The 23222-nt window shown below is 45.0% G+C and overlaps 1 protein-coding gene across 12 annotated transcripts in view; it reads left to right on the top strand.

Annotated features, from left to right (window-relative positions):
• CELF2 (CUGBP Elav-like family member 2) overlaps positions 1–23222 on the top strand; it is a 521311-nt gene that overhangs the window by 407110 nt on the left and 90979 nt on the right. For 11 of the 12 annotated variants that reach the window (XM_045874446.3, XM_045874447.3, XM_045874438.3 and 8 more), the window contains one exon: positions 4338–4420. In XM_045874446.3, the coding sequence (XP_045730402.1) occupies positions 4338–4420 (83 nt within the window). Of the gene's footprint in view, positions 1–4335; positions 4421–23222 lie in introns of those variants that run through there. The other variant, XM_064592082.1, reaches the window with a different exon arrangement.

Raw genomic sequence — 23222 nt, 5'->3', positions numbered from 1 at the left:
AGCTGGGAGGGTACTCTCAGAAATAAGAGTCTTATATTGGTGGTGTACAGACTAATATCTCTTTGGGGGGAAAACCACAAATTACCATATCTAAGGTGGCTACTTGAATTTGTACTTCTGTATTTATCCTGCAAATTTTAAGAGAACTTTAATCAAACACTGTTTTTATTAGGTGAATTAGTATGCATGCTGAAATGAAGTGTAAGTTATTTTTAGCTCAAGAAAAGTAAAGAATAATTTTGACTTTTTAAAAACTTGTTCTAAACAAAACACTTTGGCCGTATATCCATGTTGTTTTGAGAAGGATTTTAGGCAGCCCTGGTTTTTATTCTCGGATTAAGAGGTAATGAAACTAAAGCAACTAAGGTATAGAGGAAGTAAGCTATTTCTGTCTAAGTCACTCAGGAACCAAATATATGAAACCGAAAGTGGAGTCTTGAGGTGATATTCCCAATCCTGTTGTCTTCCCCAAAACCCCCGTGTTTGTGCAAGTAGTTCAGTGCATGAGGGTAAACAGCTGAGGCTACAAGCAGAGGCAGAAATTCAGCCCAGCCCCTGCTCGCCACGCCTGGGGTCATGGGGAGGAGCTGTGCCCACGTTTTCCAAAGGTGCTAAGTCTGATTCCCAAGCACAGCACCGAGGGGCTGAGCTATTGGTTTGGGGGTCGGGAAGCAGATCACCAGTATCAACCAGGATGTTCTCCTGTGTATTATTACAACTACAACTAGACCTTAGCTTGGCATAATCTCTAAAAAACCTTTGTTTCAATGGGTAAAGGAGGCGAGAGCTACGCAGTTTGAAGAGGGTCTGTCGAGGTAACCCTGATTGCACAAGCTAAGAGGACACTGGATGCACCTGGGAAGAGTTTGAGATTTGGGGTATCTTCCCATCTGCCCTTTTGGACATGAGACTCATCTCCTCATTCCTTTCCTCTCTGCCTCCCTATCTCACACTGCTCACTTGTCCTTTCTCTAAACACACACACACACACATACACACACGCACGCACCACCTTCTATTCACTACAGACTTTGTTCAAGAGGAAAGTGCTTTAGCCAAATTGACACGAAGATGTAAATAGCTAAGAACAATTAGATGTTTCCATCCCCATGGGGAGCATTTTAATACTTAAATTGAAACAAACTGTACCTTCCTAGCGGATTTCAGGCAGTGAGAAGTAGTAGGGATTTTGTTCAGACGTTGAAGGCAGGAGCACTTCTTTTATTCCCAAGACCGTTGCAGCTTGGTCGGAGCTCTTCCGGTTGGACCCACACACGGGGTTTACTCAGGAGCATCATCTTTGCTCCTTGCGCTTTTATCTTACCATTGTCTTTAGTTCGCCATTTTCGGTGCCCCTGCCCGCCCTTCCACCATCCCTGTATGCTGGTCTGCACTTCCTTCTCAGCTCTGAGCCTGGCCACCCTGGCTTTCTTGTTCATCTTCTGAATTGCTTTCTCTCCAGGCAAGCACATGCCTTATGACTTCCACTCCACTGTTAAGTCTTCTTTCTTCTAAATAACCCCGTCCCAAAATCTGTCTGCATGAGGGTATCAGACTCTGCCCCTATCCAGAAGCTCTGGTTATCGTGGTTGAAGTTTCGAGCTTCCCCATTGCTCCCTTCTCCAGCAGCCAACACCATAAGCCCAGGAGAGGGAGAGAAGAAGTTCCTGAGCTTCTGTGAGGGGCTTTCAGAAGGCAGAGGTTACGATGTCTCTCTCTGCTTTTCTTACTAGGCCAAGCCCAGTGAAGCATAGTTGGTATTTCTGTCTTCCTCTTCTTCTTCTTAGAGTGATTGCAGTGGGTTGCTGGAAGCAGGGACTTGACTTCCCTGTTTAAACTTCTTCCTAGATCCGAAGCAATTCCTATAGCTGGTCTTGGGCTCACATCATGCCACTAAAGCCAGAGTCACTCATTAAATTGAACAGTTCAGTAAAAAAAAAAAAAAAAAACTACAATCAGGTCAAATGAACTCTGGTCACAGGAGTCAAAATAGCTAAAGTGAAAAACTCATCTAAAAAAATGGTCAGTCTGGCACCTGGGTGGCTCAGTCGGTTAAGTGTCCGACTCCTGATATCGGCTCAGGTCATGATCCCAGGGTCCTGAGATTGAGCCCCATGTCAGGCTCCACACTGAGCTTGGGCCCTGCCTAAGATTCTCTCTCTCTCCCTCTCCATCTGCCCCCCCAGTTCAGTCTCTCTCTCTCAAAAATAAATAAATAATAATAAAAATGGTCAGTCCACTATCTATGATTCTTTCAAGAAACTTAATGATTTTCAATTTCTTCCATCATGTAATTGAACTCCTACATTTTAGAAGTTTCTAATCCTTGGATGACTGTAGTTTGAGTGCCAAGAAGCAAAGATTGTATTGTGCTTTGTCCAGAAGGTGAAGGTTTTGTGTATTTTGTATATTTAATCTTGGTAGACTAAAACAAAATCGAATATATGACAAGTTTCCAAATTTCTTATCTAAATGAGGAGGAAGCACCGTAGATGTATTTAGAAATGCTGAATGAATGGAATTGAACTTTATTTTCTCCCACTCTTTAAAGATTTTATTTATTTGTTTAGAAAGAGAATGAGTGAGTGCACGTGCATGAATGGGAGAGGGGCAAAGGGGGAGGGGGAGAATCTCCAGCAGACTCCGAGCTGAGTGCAGAGCCCGACACAGGGCTCAATACCATGACCCCGAGATCATGACCTGAGTCAAAATCAAGAGTCAGACGTTCAACTGACTGAGCCACCCAGGCGCCCCTCTGTACTCTTTTGAATGAGTTTTTGTTTTGAAAAACCGGAATGCCTGAGCCAACCTTTGATGGCTTGCAATGCCAACTCCCTGTTGTCAACTCTGCCATTTTTTTTTTTTTTTTACTGTCCTTGGTCTTATTTACTTTATTCCCCTAAATAGAACTAAGGTTGATGCCAGAGTTCTGTGCATTTCTGTCATGGTACTTGGTGTATATACTCTGTTTGGTGTGAGTACCTCTCAAAGCCCTCCCCAACTCTCTGGCTCCATGCTTTAGGACCCTCTAGTACACTCAGGGTCAAATATTTACAGTCTTCATGAGTGCATCCCCCCCTTTTCTGCCTCAGCACAACTTACAAAGACAGCTCAGAGGCATTATCTTCTTTCTTTAAAATTTTAAACATTTTTTCCACCCCCTTTTCCCAAGCCTGGCTGTGCTAAGAACCTATATGCTGATGAACAGATCATTAACTGGTATCACTATCTAATTTAAACAGCTGCGTTAACGAGTATCTTTGGCTACAAACTGAAGAAGGGGTCAGCCATCCTTCAGAATGCAGAAGTAATGGTACAAGGCTTCAGCACCATTTTCTTTGGTGGAGGAAGTTGGTTGGGAAGAGGGGCTTGGGTGGCCTCTCCCGGGGGGTATTCAGCCCGGACTCCCAGACTCCCATCTGCTCTTGGAAATAAGGAATCCAAAAGTTGCTGGTTGATGTGCCGTAGCCATATCTAATAAGACGTGGGACAGTGTGTGCAAACATGGGTACGGGCGTGTGCCCACCCATACCGTAACTGAATTTCCAAACTGGTTAAAATAGCCCTGCGTGTTGGCCAACAAATACTGAGTATCTCATATATGGAACTTTGTGATATACACAATGGTGAAGATAAAAAAGAAGAAAGCAGTATCCCAGATTTTCAGAACCTTATAATCCAGTGGTCTAAACCATTGAGTCTAGAGAGTGTTTTAAAAATGTGACGTTCTAGGGCGCCTGGGTGGCTCAGATGGTTAAGCGTCTGCCTTCGGCTCAGGTCATGATCTCAGGGTCCTGGGATCGCGTCCTGCATCGGGTTCCCTGCTCAGTGCAGAGCCTGCTTCTCCCTCTCCCTCTGCCACTCCCTCTGCTTGTGCTCTTCTGTCTAACTCTCTGTCAAATAAATAAATAAAATCTTTAAAAAAAATAAAATAAAAAAATAAAAATAAAAATGTGACGTTCTAGAATATTCTTTAAGGAAATTGTAATTACTGTAAGTTCCTGCCATTGTCACTGTGATTAAACACTTCTCTGTATGTAGCTACACAAGCCCCGTTAACATGTCACCCACCACTTCCCCCCTCATTCCTGAAGAGCTGTGTTCCAGGTAGTTGGTGCACAGAGTTATGAATCGATCTCCAACGTGGGTAAAGCTAATAAATATGGTTTGGGTGAAAGGCACTGGTAAAAGCTTGAGATGTTATTACTGTTCTCATGCACTTTATTATTTTTACATTGTGCATCCTTTTAAGTAGATTATTTGTTCGCCATAGTCTCCATTATATCTAAGCAAAGCATTCACAGAAATTTCTAAAACCTTTTCATTTCTCTCTGTAGGTTGTTGTTTCGTAACATTTTATACAAGAAAAGCTGCACTTGAGGCCCAGAATGCACTGCACAATATTAAAACTTTACCTGGGGTGAGTCGGTTTACTTTTGTACCAAAATCACTTTATTGCTTGAAAATGGTCCTTTCAACTGAAGGTTCTAGTTATGGGCTCTTAGTGGCAAAAATGACTTTGGTCTTTTGAGGAGTGTGTGCTGACCCCTCTCTTCCCCTCAGCAGCCAAACCAGCTGGCCGGCCCATAAAGAAGGACTGGCATTAATGCTGATGGAAAGAGCTCTCAAATAGTATGTCCCCTCGTTAGAAAATCAGAGTGACCCCACTGGGTAGCAGCGGCTGCCAAAGAGTATTGGGTGGGCTAAGATTTTAAAAGGGGGGAAAAAAAATCCAACACACACGAGAAAAGCAGATGGAAAAGGAAAAGCTTTTACTCACCAGGAGCCCCTTTTGAAATTTAGTCTTAGATTTTCTTTTGAAAGGACAAAATGTACCCTGTACAGCCATAATATTAAACCTCCTAATGGTTTCTCAACAGTCAACGATGGTTAACAAAGTCAATGTTTTAATGCCTAATTTGTGGCTTCTTATTGATAGTGAACAGAAAATACAAAGCTTACAATTTTTTTCCATTTCATTCCTGGTAATATTTGATGATTAGTACAATTCACTAGAAGTGAACTGATGTATGTAGCTACTGCATCAGAACACGTTATTTCTGGGGTTTTGTGGCAATTTTATATATTGCATGCTGGTGTAAAGTGTCTTGTGCTGTTTGCGTATTTTCCCCATTGACCCAAATATCAGTGATGAGTTCATTTAATATCCTACGGATGTGCGTTGGTTCTAACTTGTGGTAAGTGGTGTAATAATAATTTCACTGAAACCTGGTTTGATCAGAGTATAAGAAAGATAATACAGTGTCCCTAATGTTTTCAGCTGCCATTTTGCTGTCTCTGTAGACATACGCGGACACCTGTGTATTCACATGCTAACATATGCACACATAGGCATTTTATACCCCATCACCCCCAGAAAGGAGAGCATTTGTTTCAATCACCTTAGGCCCATTGAAAATTTCATAGTATTTTATAGTGGCAAGACACTCAAGAAAAAGTTTTCAAACCATTAGCTTCTTAGCCACCCAAAAGTAATAAATTATGAACCATGGTCTTCAGTCCCACCTCTGTGGCTCCTCCCTTTTCCTTAAAGCAAATCAAAGAGCAGAGGATTCAGAAAAGCAAGCATGTGGTAGCAGAATCCTCCCTCCCCATTTTGCTACTTCTCCCTGAAACTTTTAAGGTGGTTTTTTAGTAAGGCAGGTTTTAGTATATCTAAGTGCTTTTGCTCAGTGACTTTTTTTTTAATATTATTTCAGCTTTGTTTTCCTTATAAATGGATTTTTTTTTCAATATAAATTCTAGAAGCCTGCAGTGTTAGATCACATTATCAAATGAAGCAACCAAGACAAATATTTACTGGCTCAGCCGACAATAGGAAAAAAAAAATTTTTTTTTTAAATTTCTCAGTCTCCTAATCAAACCCAAAGACCACTTTGTAGTCCTTCTTTTAAAAAGAAATACTTTATAATAATCAGCACACAAAATCCCTTCTGGTATATTTTAAAAAACTCCTGAGATGACGAATTTATTTAGCATTTAGGGTATATTAATGCCGAATCACATTCTATTTTAAATTAATGCAAAGCTTGGGTAATTTAAATTCATCCACTCCACTAAAATTTGCACAACTCCCCAGTATGCCGTCCTTAGTGGTGAAGACACTCTCAAGAAGCCCAGAGTTAATATGATGAGTGGGCCATGTTGAAAAACATACAAGGGGCTGGCAAGTCTGCTTCTGTTTGGGACATCTTACTCTGACCCTTTCCTAGCAAACAAGTAGCATCTTCAGTATTAAAAAAAAAAAAAAAAATGTTGCATATATTCTGTTTTTTCTCTTCTTAAAAATTCTGCATGTGGAAGTCAGGAATGGTGATTTTGGAGACCCATTAAGTGCAAGGATTCTGGAGTTGAAAAAGATGGCTTGGGGATTGTTTCTTGGTTTTCTTTTTCTCCGGTTCAACTTCATCTGCCCCATTACCTGTGGCGGGTTAAAGGGAAATCGTGAGAAGCCAGGTCTGATTTGTAGGCTCCCAGCCTTCACAGTGCACACAGTGCTGGTACATTTGCCACTTCAAGTTAGGTAAGTGGGAACAGGGTTCCATATATTGCATTTACGGATAGTTCTGTCTGATAAACATCACCCTGAACAGCTATCGGGAAAACATGAAAGTTGGTTTCCTTTCAGCTGTGAGCTTTCGGTGGACAGAAAGAAATGGAACCAGACATAAAAGATTAATGCATATTTGGGGGGAAAAATATTGCAGGGTGCCTTGCTGTTTGATTACAAGCCTTGGAATTAGTCAACATTTCCATAATTCTAAACCAATATACACCTGTTTTCTCACTGTGATGTGAAGGCACAACTTAATTTAACAGACCCCCTGCTGTGCTAAATCTCTCATTAACTACCAAGTGAGTTCGGTAATTTAAAGTTGTAGCACTACTATTTTAACTGGTTGCCTTCAGATTATGAAATTAATAAGAAATTAATGATGCACTTTGCCATATGCCTTCAATTTCTTTCTGAATAAAAATAAAAGGGATAAAGAAAAACACATCAGCAGCTGACACTTTAAAGCTTTTCTGTTTATCATTTTTCCTGCGGATAAAATCCATTAAAAAGGCACTTGCTGCTTTTTTTATTTTTCCTAAAGTGTCCAAAACTTTCCATTTAAAACAAGATCAAATAGCGCTGGGTTGCCCGCCCCCCCCCCCCCCCGTTTAATTTTCTTTTGCAGCTGATGTTTTGTATCATAGAGAACTTTTATCGTGCTTCCAAACTTGATTGACGTTTAGGGACCCGTCTTTTGGTCTTGAGAGAAACAAAGAACTCAGTATGGCAGAGGAAAAAAATGCTGATGGGATATCTTATTCAGGCACCCTTCCTTCATGCCATGTGTGGGTCGTAGAGACCCTTTCCATAGTGGACGGGGGGATAGGGCGAAAGATCAGTGCAGAGTGAAAGTGCACATTTTTCACGCCATGTGACTGAGGAAGACACTGGGTCTTTCATCCTCTGAAATGCTCACCAGAAATCCTAGAAATACACTATTGGAAACAAAGGGCGCCAATTCAACAGCTCAGCACAGGGAGGAGCAAAGAATGAGCATCTGGGGGTCCTTTCCCTGGGTTGACCCCGCCGTCCTCTGGAAAGAGAGGCCTGATGCTTGAGCAGCAGATCACATCTCAGGCACAATGCCTCATTTACTCCTGACATCCCGTTAGGTTAACAAAACACTAAGGAGTCTCGAGTGCCTACTGTGTGCCAGGCACTAAGCTAGAGCAGTTCGTGCGTGCGCATGCCTGCCCTTCAGCTGCATAGTGAGTGAGACTCCCATCACCCGGAAGAGAAGACCTCTGGTATGTCAGGCAGGACCACGTGACGAGCCCTTGGGCTGGCTGCAAACCTGACCTTTGCCGAAGCCGAGTCACTCGTGTTCCTGGACAGATTTTGGTTGCCTCCGCCTGTTGACAGGATGGCAAGTCGGGCTCAGAGGTGGCTTCTTTTGTTCAGGAAGGCACAGCCTACCTGGTAGAAGAAGTCAGTAGAAAATGTCATCGTCCACCGTTGTATCTCCCAGAGAGAAATCTTTGTGAAGGCGACCTGCGAGATTCATTTTGTTCTCACCGACTTGATTTAGCTTAATTAAAAAATAAAATAAAGACCTTAATTGAGGCGCAGGAAAGCCCCCACGATCTTTTCAATAGTCAGACGTCCAGGGCCCCAGAGCCCCGTGCCCATGCCTGCACTGTGCCTTAGGTCATTCTTCTTTCAAGGTCTTCACACATACTGTCTCTAGCAATAAGGCTTTCTGATTGAAAATCTACAGCAGTATCATTAGAGCATTCACTGTATAAATTAATTTAATTAAGGAGGTAATAACAGAGAGGAATACAGTTTTGAAAAAGCTCTTAAATTTTAACAGCAAGGAGGAATCAGAATCTAAATGTCTTGTAAAATATTAATTGCAAATTTCTTCCAGACATTTTCTCGGCCTATGCCTTACTCCTTCCTTTCTTTCTAGAATCACGACCAGTTTTATTAAGTGCAGTTTATATTAAGGAGTTACTGCCCTGAGAGAACATTTGTTTAGAGCACTCCATTTTAGTGGTGGCTTACTGAAAGGTGTTTTATAATAACACATGCAATGTGAGCAAGGACTGCACGTAGATTGGAGATATAAAAACAAATGAGCCTCATCCAGTAGGAAGAAGCTGTAAATAAAACTGCCTCTTGGGACAAGTGTGTTCACCCACATGAAGTGAATGAGCCCCTCTTGGCTTGCCCTTGAAGAGATCATTTACCGACGCGGGTAGGCACTCTCTTTCCTCCCAGGTGGCTTTCCATGCAACTCTCCATAGAATTGTACCCCTGTGTCCTTTAAGAGTGGAATGCTGGGGGTTTAATATTCTCTCAACAGAACAGCTAGGCTCTCACTGGGACCAAATTCAATTTGCCCATTGAATGCATTTTGAGGTGCTCATTTTCTTTGAACCACCTCTTCTAATTATTAATAAGTATTTAAGCCTTTGTTCTCAGAGCCTTGATGATTATTTTTATCATTCATCATTATTATTTCTGTCATAAAATCCCTCAAACCCCATCTCATCATATCATGGATATTCCCCGCCCCCTGCCCCAAAACCATCTCACTTAAATCTAAGCCTAACTAGGCCGGGCTAGATAAAGTTTCTTCTCTGATGCCATTTACTTAAAACAGGAAGAAACGACCAAAACATCTGCACGAGCAGGATTCAGTCCTCAAAATCGTGTATCATGTAGAACACACAGAACATTCATGCACTCATTCGACAAGTCTTCATCGAATTTTTATTGTTTGCCCAGAACTGCTCCGGTAACTAGAGAATACAGTAGGAGCCACGCTATTTATAACTGAATCACCCCAAAACAAAGCAAGCCCACCATGCCTGTACATGCTTAATGCTTAATAAACAGCTCTTGGGGGCGCCTGGGTAGCTCAGTCGGTTAAGCAACTGCCTTCGGCTCAGGTCATGATCCTGGAGTCCCTGGATCGAGTCCCACATCGGGCTCCCTGCTCGGCGGGGAGTCTGCTTCTCCCTCTGACCCTCCCCCCTCTCATGTGCTCTATGTCTCTCATTCTCTCTCTGTCAAATAAATAAATAAAATCTTAAAAAACAAACAAAAAAAACATTTCAAATATCAAGAAAGGAAAATCACAGGGCGCCTGGGTGGCTCAGTCGGTTAAGCGACTGCCTTCGGCTCAGGTCGTGATCCTGGAGTCCCGGGATCGAGTCCCGCATCGGGCTCCCTGCTCGGCGGGGAGTCTGCTTCTCCCTCTGACCCTCCTCCCTCTCATGCTCTCTGTCTCTCATTCTCTCTCTCTGAAATAAATAAATAAAATCTTTAAAAAATAAAAATAAAAAAAAAATAAACAGCTCTTGGATATTTAGTGCCCAAATGAGTTAGTTTCACAAAATATTTCCAGAGGAGTCAAGTTTTGTTCCCGAAAAATGGCGATTTTGCCCACAAGTGTTCCAAGTGCTCCAAAATCCAAGATGAATATAGATTTGCTCTTCCATGTGTGAGAGAGAGGTAATTTATATCCTATACCCAGAGCTCTGTGTACGTCTCTATATACTTAAGATGGATATATATTCACACACATCCACATGCGGGTATTAATTCAGCCAAATAAATAAAACCAGGAAGATAGAGCTTAAAATCCCATTTTCTGTCTGGCCGGCCAACATAGCCTTCATTACTTTGTAGTCCCCTTTCTTGCATTAGGCTTCGTGAACTCTATCCTTCTTACGCTGGTTCGTCTGTTGGCTGGTCTCTGCTTCGAGTCAGGATCATGGCGAGTGCTCAGTGCATGTGCGAGGGCCCTTGAAAACTGCCGTTTAATGGTGTAAATCCCTCCCTGCCTTCCACCTTCTTAACAGAAGAGGAGGCGCTGAATGAGATAATGTATGTAATGCTTTCTGAGCCCCTGAAGAAATGTGTTTCGAAGACATTGTTTCTACTTGACAGGCTGTATAGGTGTGAACTCCTCTCGGGTAGCAACCCAACATACCAAAAGCATGTGCCATGTAGTGTGTAAACTGGGAACATCGATTTGGTTTACGTTCTTGAGATTTGCATTTGCTCGATGGGGCCTGGGCCGAAATTGTTGGCCTCGTAGGACCTGCCCAAAGCAGCTATTCCCCTGCTGCCTGCATTGTTTTTAGTATAACCCTAAGTTCTGCAGAAATGAAAGCTAAACGAAAAGTAAGGACCATTTTTTTTTTTTTTTTAAGATGACCTTGTGAGTGACTGTGATGGAGAGTGAGTGTCAAGGTGTGGGTAGGGAGCAGCTCCTTGGGGGTGCACCTGCCCGCCTGGAGCCAGGCCAGCGTGGAGAAGGGCTCAAGCTACAGAAAGAAGCAGCCCCAAGTGAGATCGGGCAGGCATGGCAGGGGTGCTGAAAGAATCTCAGGGCCCAGTTGGTTCCCAGTCTGCAAGCCAATCGCAAGAGGTCTGGGAAAGCACCTTTTAATACTTCACAAAAAGCCCTTGGAACTCATCTAGTTCACGCACCATAAAATTTTTACCTGCCACCTGACTGAGCAGAGGGTACTTCTGCTTTAGGCTGGCAGGCATTCAGTTTAGTAGCTTTGATCGGCACGTAGTGATGTATGGCTTTGATTAACTAAAATGAAAACCTGGTTACTTTTAAAATAGGACCCACTCAATACAAGGAAGTCTGTGGGAGAAAATGAGGGGTCGTTGGTGGTGAAAAGTTGGAAATGACCAAGCGAAGCAGCCCAGCCGGCCCAGGGTTAAAACGGGGAGCAGCGGGGTGCCTGGATGGCTCAGTTGGTTAAGCAACTGCCTTCGGCTCAGGTCATGATTCTGGAGTCCCGGGATCGAGTCCCACATCGGGCTCCCTGCTCAACAGGGACTCTGCTTCTCCCTCTGACCCTCCCCCCTCTCATGCTCTCTCTCTCTCATTCTCTCGCTCAAGTAAAATGGAACTTGGGTGGAAGGTCTTGCTTCCCTGGTTTTGCAAACAGCATAGTCTCAACTACATACCTAGTTACCCAGACTGTTGTGAGGGCTTCAGAGAGCATCTGTGCAAATGCCTGAGCTCAGGGGCCCAGCCGAGGGTGCAGAATTGCCCCGTGTCATGAAGCAGGACTGCGATCCCATTGGTGACATGTGAGGACACAATAGGGTGGCACAGTGGCAAAAAAAAAAAAAAAAAAGAATAGATTTCAGAGGTACTTATTTCTCTTTGATATCCCGAGACTACCTCGAGAATATTAAATTCACTCATTAGATCCCAGTTCCATTAGAGGTTGATAAGATTTCAGAAGAAGATTGTGGGGAGAATCCATGAATTTGATTAAAGTTCTGGATGGAATTGCAGAGGAAGGAGTTATGACAATCAAATGAAAGGGGAAAGGTTTTTTTCTAATTTTTTTTAAAGATTTTATTTTTAAGTTATCTCTACACCCAATGTGGGGCTTGAACTTACAACCCCAGGGGAAATTAAAAAAAAAAAATAATGAAGTTGGAAAATAGTTCAAATTATGCCTTCAGAGTATTATGTAGTCCCCATGAGAACTCGTCCCCTGAAAACATTCCTGTCGTGCCAGACAGACCATGGGCATCTGTCACGGGGTGGGGTGGGCACAGCTCAGGAGACTGTGTCCAGTGCAAGTGGGCTGGCCAGTTCTCAGCCTCAAGCTCCAGGCCATGAAAAAGTATGTGACCTGGGTGGGTGTGGAGAGAGTTCTCCCCAGGGTTCTTCCCCACCCACCACAACACGGAGAATGGCCGAGCTGGGGGAAGAGAGGCCAGGATCAAAGGGAGCCTTAGAACCCCCAGCGGGCCAGATCCAGTGCGGTGAGTGCAAGGCAAGCAGGCCAGCCCCTGGGAGGCGGGCAGGGAAAGAAGCTTCATGTACCCTTTGCTCATTTGAGCCGCAGACTGTCACTGTGCACAGGTGCTCAGGGGGTCTCATTAGTATTATGACATAAGCTGTTAAAGTTGTTTTGATAATAAAGCAGTATCTCAGGACCGCATCATTACTGCTCTCCCTACCCACAAGTCACCAAGATGAAAGCATAAACAATAAACAGTTGCCTGCAGGAGATTGCAGAGAAGGGACACGGTGACAAATGTTCTCTTTGACACTCTGTATCGTCCCTGACTGTCATTACTTCCCACCAGTACTCAACACACACATGTACTGCCGTCCCCTCCCCACCAGCTCCGAGGCGCTCTGGAAAGTGCTTCCTTTCTTCCTCTGCAAATCGAAGTGGTTGCACTCAGTGGTTCTTAGAGTCCTTTCTAGTCTTGCAGGACTGTTCTCCTGTGCTTTCTCTACAGTGATGTCCTACTTAAGGAAGAATATCTGTGTGTACATCTGTCTGTCTGCCTGCCTGTTCATCTAAGGGAGGCAGGCAGATGGACATGACTTGCTTCAGCTGTGCGTCAGTAACTTCAGAAGACAGTTGAACCTTGAACCACGCTGGTTTGAACTGCGTGGGTCCACTTACAGGTGGATTTTTATATATAAATACAGTACTGTAAAATGTATTTTCTCTTAGGATTTTCTCAATGGCACTTTTTTCTTGCCAGCTTACTTGACTATAAGAGTACAACATATAATACATATAACATTCAAAATACATGTTAATGGGCTGTTTATGTGACTGGTAGTAGTTAGGCTTTTGGAGTTAAGTTTTTGGAGAGTCCAAAGTTATACACATATTTTTGACCACACCGGGGGATGGTGCCCCTAGCCTTCCCATTGTTCAAGGGCCAACTGTACCTTGTACAGAAGAATCTGGACCATTCAGATTCTCTGGACATCTACTTCTCATGCCCCTCTGGTTTTGAACCAACAGAGAGTCCACCACTCATAACTTTCCCACCATCGGGAAGGAGGGGGAGGTGATGAGGGCTAACGAGCCAGTCTAATTCCTTGCTTACAGCCTTGGTTTGACAAGTAAGGGCACTTAACCTGATGAGGCTTCAGGATTATTGGTGGATATCTGTCACCTGTTTGATTCCTGTCCCCAGTTAACAGGGGTGAGTGAGTCACCTGTGTTTGTAGATGGCTTTACAGTGTTGTTGGCTATCCCTTCTAAAAATATTTCAGGTGATGTATTGATAGCGTTCACCTTGTTATACTGAGGACACTGAGGCACTGGGAGATTAGATTAACTTCTCTGACCTCCCCTAGCCAAGCAGTGACAGCACTAGAATTAGAGCCACAGTTGCTAAAACTCCCCAGGAGCGTGGTCTCCTGAGAGTGGGTTCGGCACGATGTTCACCACATCCTAGGGGTAGGGAGCGTGACTCGGGAGGCCGGCACAGCACAGCAACAAAACCACTGCAGAAGTCGCCGTGTGCTGGCTGTCCACGGAATCAGGCACCATGGGGAGGCTCTGTGACTCTATCACTTGGAATTGTCACAGCATCTCCACAAGGCATGTAGCCAAAGGCCCCGCTGGCTGGTGAGGAACGGAAACTCAGGAGTGACTGTCCAGGGTTAGACAGCTGGTGACCGTGAGCCCCTGACCCTGGAGGCCACTGTTGGTGGCGCGGAGGCTTGCGGGTCCTGGGCCCGGCTGGGTCCCGCCGTTTCAGGAGACCAGCGGCTAGTGTTCCCCCCTAGTACTGCCATCGCTCCATCGATCCCCTCGGAACGCCCGCGTCTGCTCCCTTGGGAGCTGTCCTGAACTAGATCTGTATCCTCAGCTCTTTGACCGCTAGAGCTGGCCGTGTCACACGGTGAGCTCACCCGAGGGGCAGAGCATCTGGGTCCTGGTGCTTCGCTAATAAGCAGGCCTCCCCGGAAGGCAGCTGGTGCCCTCCCCCAAGAGCCGGTCCTGATGCCACGTGATGCCACCGCTTTGCCAGAGATGCGAAGCCAAGCTCTCTTGGCCAGGCTGACACCACCGGCCTCATGGGTGGGTGCGGCGAGAGCCATTTGCTGTGACTTGGATCTGAGGTTCCTCACACCAGGCTCTCAAAGAGGGAGCTACCCATCAAAGGCAGTCACTCCTGTAAGAGGAACTGCTTTGCAAAAGTGATTATAAATGCAACACCTTTCTTCAGAGGAATGTAGCTTTACCAACACCATCTCATTAACATTCATGTTATTAGGGTCCTTTTCTTTATCTGCAGCCACAGGCTCTCGGTCCCAGTCCCCAATCTGCATTCTAATGCCCTGCTCCGTCCATCTGGCCTCCCCTCCATCTCTTGGCTCTGTGTCCATCCGTAGGGGAAGGGCAGAGTGGGGGCTGGGCTCATCTCAGAAGATCAGGCACAAACCCCGTGGCTCACCATCCGAGCATGAAGCAGCAAGCCAGCAGGCAGGCCGTGGCCGTGCAGGAGGGCTGGCAAAGAGGTGGACGTTCCAGCCACCCTCAATCATCACGCCCCCCGCCCCGGTATTTTACTCTTGAGTCTGCAGGGCCCCCGAAGCATCTGAATCCTCTGCTTCTGAAAACAGGGAGCCAGGCACTGCACCCCAGAAGAGCACACTAGGAAAGAAGCAGCAGGCGCCACGGATGGGGTCGCACACAGCCCCCTCTGCGGCCACGCTCACAGCCACGACATAGTCAGGGGCTTTCCCTCAAGTCCAGGAGGCTTGGGTGTCCTCTCTCTGTCCCCATCCAGCCACCTGCTCTGTTCCCCCCCGTTGTCGGCAGGCAAGGTAGGACCAAAGGCTGAGTGCGACAGGAGGGCAAGTTACCTGGTTAATTCCGTCTGGGCATCATGCCACGATTGCTTTGTTGACGTGAATGTAGATACATGGGTGTGTCATGGAGACTTGGTCACGTGCCCGCCACCACTGCCACGGGCCTGGTGGTGACAGCAGGAGCCAGGACGCCGTGTTATGGTTCATGGAGTTAGACCGGGAGTTCTGTGATCTCGGGGCCACTGAGTCCTATGCTCCCATCCTTTATCAGGGACCGGAAGGACCAAATTAAAGTGAGGAACTAGGTTCCCTAGAAACTCACCTCCACCCTGAAAGTTAAACTGGGTGACCGCGGGTCAAATTCTGCCCTTTGTGCGCTTACCCATACATACACTGTATTTAGTTTCTTCAGAAAAGCATACATATAAATACAGTACCAGGAAACCATGCCAGATGTTTTGTACTAAGTGGTGCATGAGGTCCAGTGCACCGTGGACCCAGTGCCCTCGAGTCACATGGATCAGGAAATAGAAAGTTAATTACTGTCATTGCATATATACTGTAAGCTGGGTGTAAGTGCAGAACAGTAGTTCTAGAACTCCAGAAGTTTGTTTCTGGCAAATTTTGGTTTTGTAAATGTTTTGTCTAAATGACCGATATTTTTCAGTGACTTTCAGAATTTAGATAATTTTAACCAAGTAGCAATAGTAATAGTTAACGTTTACTGAGCACTTACTATATCTTGGGCACTGTGCCCAGGGCTTTAATTATACACCTGAGCTCATGAAAATAGTAAAATAATAGGTAAATAATAAAACAGTGAGTAATAATTTGTTTTCCCCCTCTGGTTGCGCTTTCAACGAGAAGACTATCATTCCAAATTTAAGAGCATTAAAGTAGTTTTGACTATTACAGAAAAGTTCCCTAACAAATCATGGAATGTCTCTTCTGGCTAATAATTTACCTCCTCCACCTAGATACAAGGATGATGTGAAAGACAACTGTCCTCTAATTCAGTTTAACTTCACCTGTAATCCTAACCATTCTTCATATCTGATGATTCACTAATATTTACAAACTAGCATTTAAATAGGGAGAGGCGCTTCAGCCTAGATTTGGACGAGCCGTATCTTAGATTTCTTCTACAGCTCATGGAGGCATTAACTATAATCACAAAGCCTACCAAAACTCACAGGTGCCACTGGGGCATCAATTAAAGAACCCTATTCACTGAGTTACCCAAATCATTCCTGAGTCAGCATTGCCCAGATGGAAAACCTGGAGGTCATTAACCAAAACTAAATATCATCCAGTAAGGAAAAGAAGAGTCCCAAACCTAGGAAATCCTGGGGCTGCTTTCAGTAGATTTCTGTTTACTTGAATGTGGTTCTCTGGGTCAGCAGAAGAAGAGGGGGCATGTGGAGGAAAATAGACCCCGTCTCATCAGAGGTCATGGACTGTGGAAGCTAAAAGTGTTTTTGGAGACAGTACTGCCCACCCCTCATGTTACAGATGAGGAAGCAGAATCCCAGAATAGGTGGCGAGGTGGAGTGGGAGGAGCAGTGCGAGACTGTTGCTCTTGTCCACACCTCACGCCCCCACAATTCCTGTACGAGATTATACCAAACATGTCACTTAAAGAATCAGAAATTCAGGACCCAAATGACCCCTGTCCGTGGCATTACCACTGTATGATATGAGGCAGCCGAACGTGGTGATTCTTTTCTCCTTTCCACCCTCTGAGAAAGACTCAGGAATAATGTTCTTCCTGGCCATTTACCTAAAATGACAGGTGAACTAGATGAACTTTTACAGAAGGGATGAAGAAAAGCGAAAGTCATCCCAAGTTAAGTCCATTTGCCTCTAGTGATTAGTAACTCGGGCTGCACCATAGACTCACCTGGGGAGCTTTTGAAATTATATATGCCTGGGCTGTGCCCCAGGCAAATTAAATAAGACTCTCTCAGGGGCGGGGAGCCCTGTATCGGTATTTTTAAAGTGATCCCAGTGTTCAGCCAACTTTGGAAACCACTGTTGGAGAATGATCACCATCAACCCCCAGGGTAAGGTGATGGTGATTAACCTTTTTCCTTCTTCTGCTCATTTGGATGCGTGGGAGCACTCGATTAACCTTGTTCCTTCTTCTCATTTGGATGCGTGGGAGCACTCCCACCTGCTGGTTACCCTCCCACAAGTGCAGGTAGCCTTGCTACTCAGAGTGTGGTCCATGGGCCAGCAGCACTGGAATCATCAAGAATGTGTTAGATACGCTGACTCTGGGGCCTCGCCCTGGACCTGTATTTGCCCTAGATCCCAGGTTCTGTGTACGCATAGCAAAGTTTGATGCGTATGCACCGGTAGGACCAGGGCTCACCAGGACTGTTATCCTGGGACTCTATCACAGTTCACTTTTAGACAGCTCTGACTGCATATGCATGCGTACCTCTTGCAGGAGGGTGGGTATGTTTCCGCATCTCAGTGCTCAAGAGGGCGGAGCTGCTTTGTGACTGGAGGCAGAACCACCTTCCCTCATTTCCTTGCAGGCTTCCGAAAGTGATCTGGGTGACCCGACCATGTGGGACAGGTCGGGAAGGAGGTAAAGAGGTCACTGGCATATGAGGAGGTCTTTTGTTGTCCGGCAGCCTCTTTGGATATGGGCAACTGGGTCTTTTCCATGCCATCGGCTCTCCAAGACCTGCCGGAAAATCCCGCATGAGTGAGGCTTACGTAGAATTAATATGCCCCAGCCTCTAAGAGGATGAATGGACTTGGTGCTATTTTAAGCGCAGGTTTTCTGGCCAGAATAAGCTCATTCTAAAGCAAGAGGAACAATTTGCTGCCACACAGAGTTAATCCCTAATACTCGGCAGTGCGGTCCCACCTTGCAGAAACCGTAGGCGTGTAGAGTCCTTGCTGTTTGACCATTCATGGACCTGCAGGTCCTTACAGGGGAGCAAAGCCCTTACTGCCCTGTCTCTCTCCACAGCCACAGCCTGAGAGACGCGCGCGGACAAAGAAAATGTAACGACCACATGATGCTAGGGTAGAACATACTGCCTCCTAGGAGGAGGTACTTTATAAACCTGTATACGTGTGTTAATTGGGGAGGCTTACAAAGAACGTCAGCTGCCCTATAGAGTGGTTGTGGGATTTCCCTGGAGCGGGTTCTTGGGTTCCACCCCTGCTTCTTGTGCATCTGGAGACGTGTTTCCCACGTCGGGTTGCTCACAATCCCTGGAAATACAACAGACATCCTGGGCAGCAGTCTCTAAGCCCAGAGTCATTTGTTTCACAGAGAAATTCAAACCGACACAGCCAGCGTGTGCCTAAGTCCCGCTGTTGCCTTGTCAGACCGGCGTCAACATGTGACCGAATGAGAAGCAGAAAGTGACCAGAGGAACCAGATGGGAAAGGAAGTCAAGACGGGCCAGACCGAGAGATGAGTGCACCCCGAGGGGAGGACGCATGTGGGGTGCCATACCTGCTGAGGGTGTGTTAGACCGGCACGGAAAAGGGGACCCAGGAAAGGCCTATAGGAGGGGAGAGTCAAATTATCAGGCCTCCCTAGGAAAAGGGGACCCGGGAAAGGCACATAGGAGGGGAGAGTCAAATATCAGGCCTCCCTGGGAACTTAGGCAAGCCAACACCTTGTGTTTATTTCGTTGATCACAACCAAATGACTGGCTCATGAGGAAAAGCCCTCCACTGAGTTTGTGCAGCCCCAAGGACAGAAACATCATCAGCATCATTCTTTTCTGACGTCACCTCAGAAGTCAGGCCACAACCCTTGTGCTGCCTGCTGTCAGCTTATGGTCCAAGCACAAGACCAGCCAGACTCGCGAGGGGAGCAGACCGCCCCTCTTGAGAAGGGAGATACTGAAGGACCAGGGAGGAGTGTACAGCAGATGCTGGGTTTCATCCTCGCATTGCTCTCCCCACTTCTGTGTTTCAGTCTCTGATTAGAGATGAATTAATAGATTGGGGCTGCAGCGGAGCTTCTCCTTCCTAACCAGGCATTTTTGGAGACTGACACACCATGCTTTCCCATCGGTAGTCACTATGCCTGAGTCCCAGGGGCTGAGCCCCTCACCCTTGGCCTTGGCAAGAAGCACAAGTCCATACCCCTCATAGCAGCAGGATGTGGCGGCCACAGTCAGCACATTGGCTCATTAGCGAAGATGAGCTCTAGACTCTCAACCCAGTTGACTAACCATGAAATCTCCTTTGCGTGAAAGGGAGGGAGTGAGCGAGCAAGGATGAAGACATTTTGGTCTTTGTAGCAATCTTTGGTGATGCCTCCTCAAGGTACTTTGACGATGTTGGCTAAGCAGAAGTGTGTTGTGTCGGTGTGTAAGGGCATGCTCATGTTATATTTCTATGTAATTCGCCTCACAGGAGATAGCCACTCATGTTCAGGGATGGGAAAAGGAAAATGGAAAAACACTTTGCATACAAGTCATGGACCTCTTATGAAGCAGGTCTCTCGAAGGCATCTGTACACAGTGCCTGGGTCCCAAAATAGCATCCCATGGACCATGACCTTCAGTATCTTTGACAGCATTTGGTTGGACAGATGTTGTAGTTGGAGTTTTTTGGGTGCATTCATAAGCATCTTAGCTTGACTCTCCTCTGAACATGATATGCCCTTCAAGTCTTCTGGTAATGTCGATGTTAATTATTTCCCATGGTAATTTTAAAAGGCCTTAGTGGGAAAATGAAAATTTAGCTCTGACTTTAACAAAATTCTAAACAATGAAAGAATAAATACACTGGCTGGCTAGGCATGGTATCAATTTACCCAAGGGAAAGTTGGATAAGCCTAAAGCTTGAAACGCTGAAGAAGCCGGGGTGGAGCAGAGCTGAGTGTAAAAGAGAACCTATAAAGACATCTTAAGCCATAAGCCTTCCAGGAGCTTTCATTACACAGCGAAGAGAAGTCACTGAAAACCTACTTTCTCCCAATAAAAAGGACGGTGCTGTTTCTCATGAGGATAGCAAGCCAAGAACTAGGCTTGCCCCAGGGTTCTGTTTTCACCCCTTCGTTCTCACTCTGCACGAGTTCTGATTTCCGTCATTCATCCTCTGCTTCCAGTGCCCTGCTGCCTCCCAAATCTTGATCTTGATATCAAACTTCTCTGATTCTAGCTGCTACTGGAAAGTTCCATGCAGTTGGTCCACAGGCAGCAGTAAAACTAAGCACCCAGGCCCCCTTCACGTACTACCTGTCTGAGTGGTTGGGGACACCACCCAAGACAAAAAGCCAGAAGTCATCCTCAACCCCTCCTCTTCCCATACCACCCCATCTCAGTACCCCATTTCTGATCAGCAAGGAAATCCTGTATTCTCCCTTAGCAGCATCTCTGGAATTCTGCCCTCTTTATCAGTTGGGACGAGTTGTCACCACAGCTAGTAAAAGCACAGAAGGGATTAAGAGATTCTCAAAGTTCTCCCTATAATGACTACACTCATTCATCTTCCAGGCACTCCCTTGAGTGGGAGGGGATGGAGTAGAATTAGGACACTGCGGTTGCATGTTACCCCCAGTGCGCTGCAGGAGTGTGTGAACGTGGTTGTGTTGTGTCTTACGGCAGAAAAAATGGACACACCTGGTGGTCTTAAGGGTGAGATCCGACCTCCACACTGTGTCCCTTACTTTTTCTCCAGCTTCTATGACGCTCTTGTTCACACACTGCATTCCAGCCATTGGATCCCACGCAAGTGTTGTTTCACTTCTGTGAAGGTGGAATCGAATATTCCTTCACTGTAATCCACTGTAGCAGATGCTGAGATTCAACCTGTCACTGCTGAATCTTACTCTCCCCAGATGTTCAACTACCTGTCTCTCCCGTAGTAAGCTCAAGATGCCTCAAGGAGAGAGAGCTCTCAGAGCCCAGCCTCATACTAAAGATGCTGCTCAACAAATAGGTGTTGAATACATGAACTCTCAGGAATAGCTTTTATTCATCGACACTCTCTCAATATAAAAAAAATCTCAAGAGTTCTTTACAAACTGGTGGAGTACAAGAGGGAGTGGGAGAGCGGTCTTGATACTTGGGCTCTCTGTTACAATCCTTTTGGTCAGGTTAGACCCCTACTCTACTCTTTTTTTTTTATTCAAACATTTTTAATCCAGAAGACAGTCATTTTTGGTGAGGCACAAACACATGTGGTCACAATGCATTTTTTACTCTGGTTGTAACACCTAAATGAATTAAGAAAATAAGAGTTTATAATCCTAGGTTTCTCTGCAGCTTATTATTTAATCTGATTCAGTCCTCAAAATCATGCATTGAGGTTTCCATTATGATCCTTGCTTCAAATAGTTTACCAAGGGTTAAGGAGGTCAAGTGGCTTGACCATAGGTACTTGGAATTGGCCAAGTTGAGCCAAGACTCAAACCCAGACCTTGTGTTGGTAACTCTCCACTACAGAGAAAATAAAGCATCCCAAATTTCCCAAGACCTCATTCAGAGAAGAAAGCATCAAAATAGATGAGCCAATGCAGATCAAGTGCTGTCAAGAAAGGCTTCTTGCCTTTCTTCCTTAATATAAAATGTCTCCCATATTCTTAATGTATCCCCTCTCTGAGTTTTCCTCTGCCATTTGAATTTTGGTTACAGTACTGTATATTGGAAGGCCTAAACCAGAATCTGATCTTCAGGAGACTGAGCTTCAGGGTAAGGGTATTTATAGAACAATTGAACTGTCATAATTTCCCTGAGCACTGCCAACAAGTAATTTCCAAAGTTGGTAAACGATCTCACACCTGAGAATAGAAGGTAGGAAGCAAAATGAGACAGTAAAATTAAACTCGAACTCATAAAGAATTAGCTGCACTGGAGGAGAGATCTTCATTTGGCAAAATATCAACCAAAGTTTAGGACTACTATAAGAAGATGAGATGAATAAATAGAGTTGCTAAAAACAATATCAGATGTTTAATGGATTTGCATTTTAAACATGGCTAATATGAAATAGCCCTTAAGGCATTTTTTTTTCAAACTTGCCATCTATTTTTAGTAGGGAATAATTTTTTAAAAACCAGCCTCATTTGTTTAAAAAAAAAAAAGATACTTAATCATTTCTTGCCTAAACGTGATTAAGAGAGGAAATTACACTAGTTATCTGCTTCCATTCACTTAGTATAAATCCCAAAGGCCATGGAGGTAGCTAAATAAACAAATGGAGAAAGGCTCCTGAGTGAGGTATCGTATTTATTTGTCTGATGTAAATGGAGTTGTCATTCCTAAGCCAATCAAACCATGCATTTTTTATGAGAGGTTGCAACTTGCAGATACGGAAATGTTAGACACTAATTAATAAACGTGGCTGGCAGAGCCACTCAAACAATTCAGGACTCTGACGCTAAGCTAGGGAAGGATCAGTAGAATACAAAATTCAGTGGGGCTTTTCCATGGATTTGATGAGACACCGGTACCCCGTCAGAAGGTTCAAGAGAAGATACAGCGGCTTAAGTTTTCCAAGTTAGTTTTGAACCAGAGGTTTTAAAGATTTGCTTGATAGAAGGGTATTCTTGTGGTGGCTTTAGTTTGCCTTGAAGTTGAAAGGGAACCTGAGATTAAGGGATAAGGCATCGCTAATCTTAACAGCGTTGAAGCTGCAGAGAGTGGGCGCAGGGAGCCCCGTGCTGCATGTGGAACACCCATAAACTCCACGGTTGGTATGGGGAGGGGTTTTGCTTTGTGTCATCAAGTTCACATTTAATTGAGCTCATACAGCTTGTAAATATTGCACATGAATTACTGGAAATCTCTCCAAACCTCACAAAGGGAAGAGCCTACATCAATTGAACACTGGGAGCTTCTCATGAGTCCATTGAAAAGGACATAATGCAGTTTCATTGCCACGCAGTAGACAAGGTTGCAGCCTATAAAGTTGTCAATATTCAATTATTTATGATCTACAAAATGGCAATTGCACACCATTCAACCTAATAACATATAGGTGTTCCTAGGTGACGAATATACAGCGGTTATGTTGGCAAAGGAAATACTGTCTCTTTATGCCTGAGGAGGGACGCTGTGCCTTTTTGTGGATAAGCATGTGGATGAAGTTGTC

Source organism: Mirounga angustirostris, unplaced genomic scaffold, assembly GCF_029215605.1.
Source record: "Mirounga angustirostris isolate CCGP_5_RB_7025 unplaced genomic scaffold, mMirAng1.0.hap1 SCAF_5, whole genome shotgun sequence".
NCBI lineage: Eukaryota > Metazoa > Chordata > Mammalia > Carnivora > Phocidae > Mirounga > Mirounga angustirostris.
This window is presented reverse-complemented; position numbering and strand designations above follow the sequence as displayed.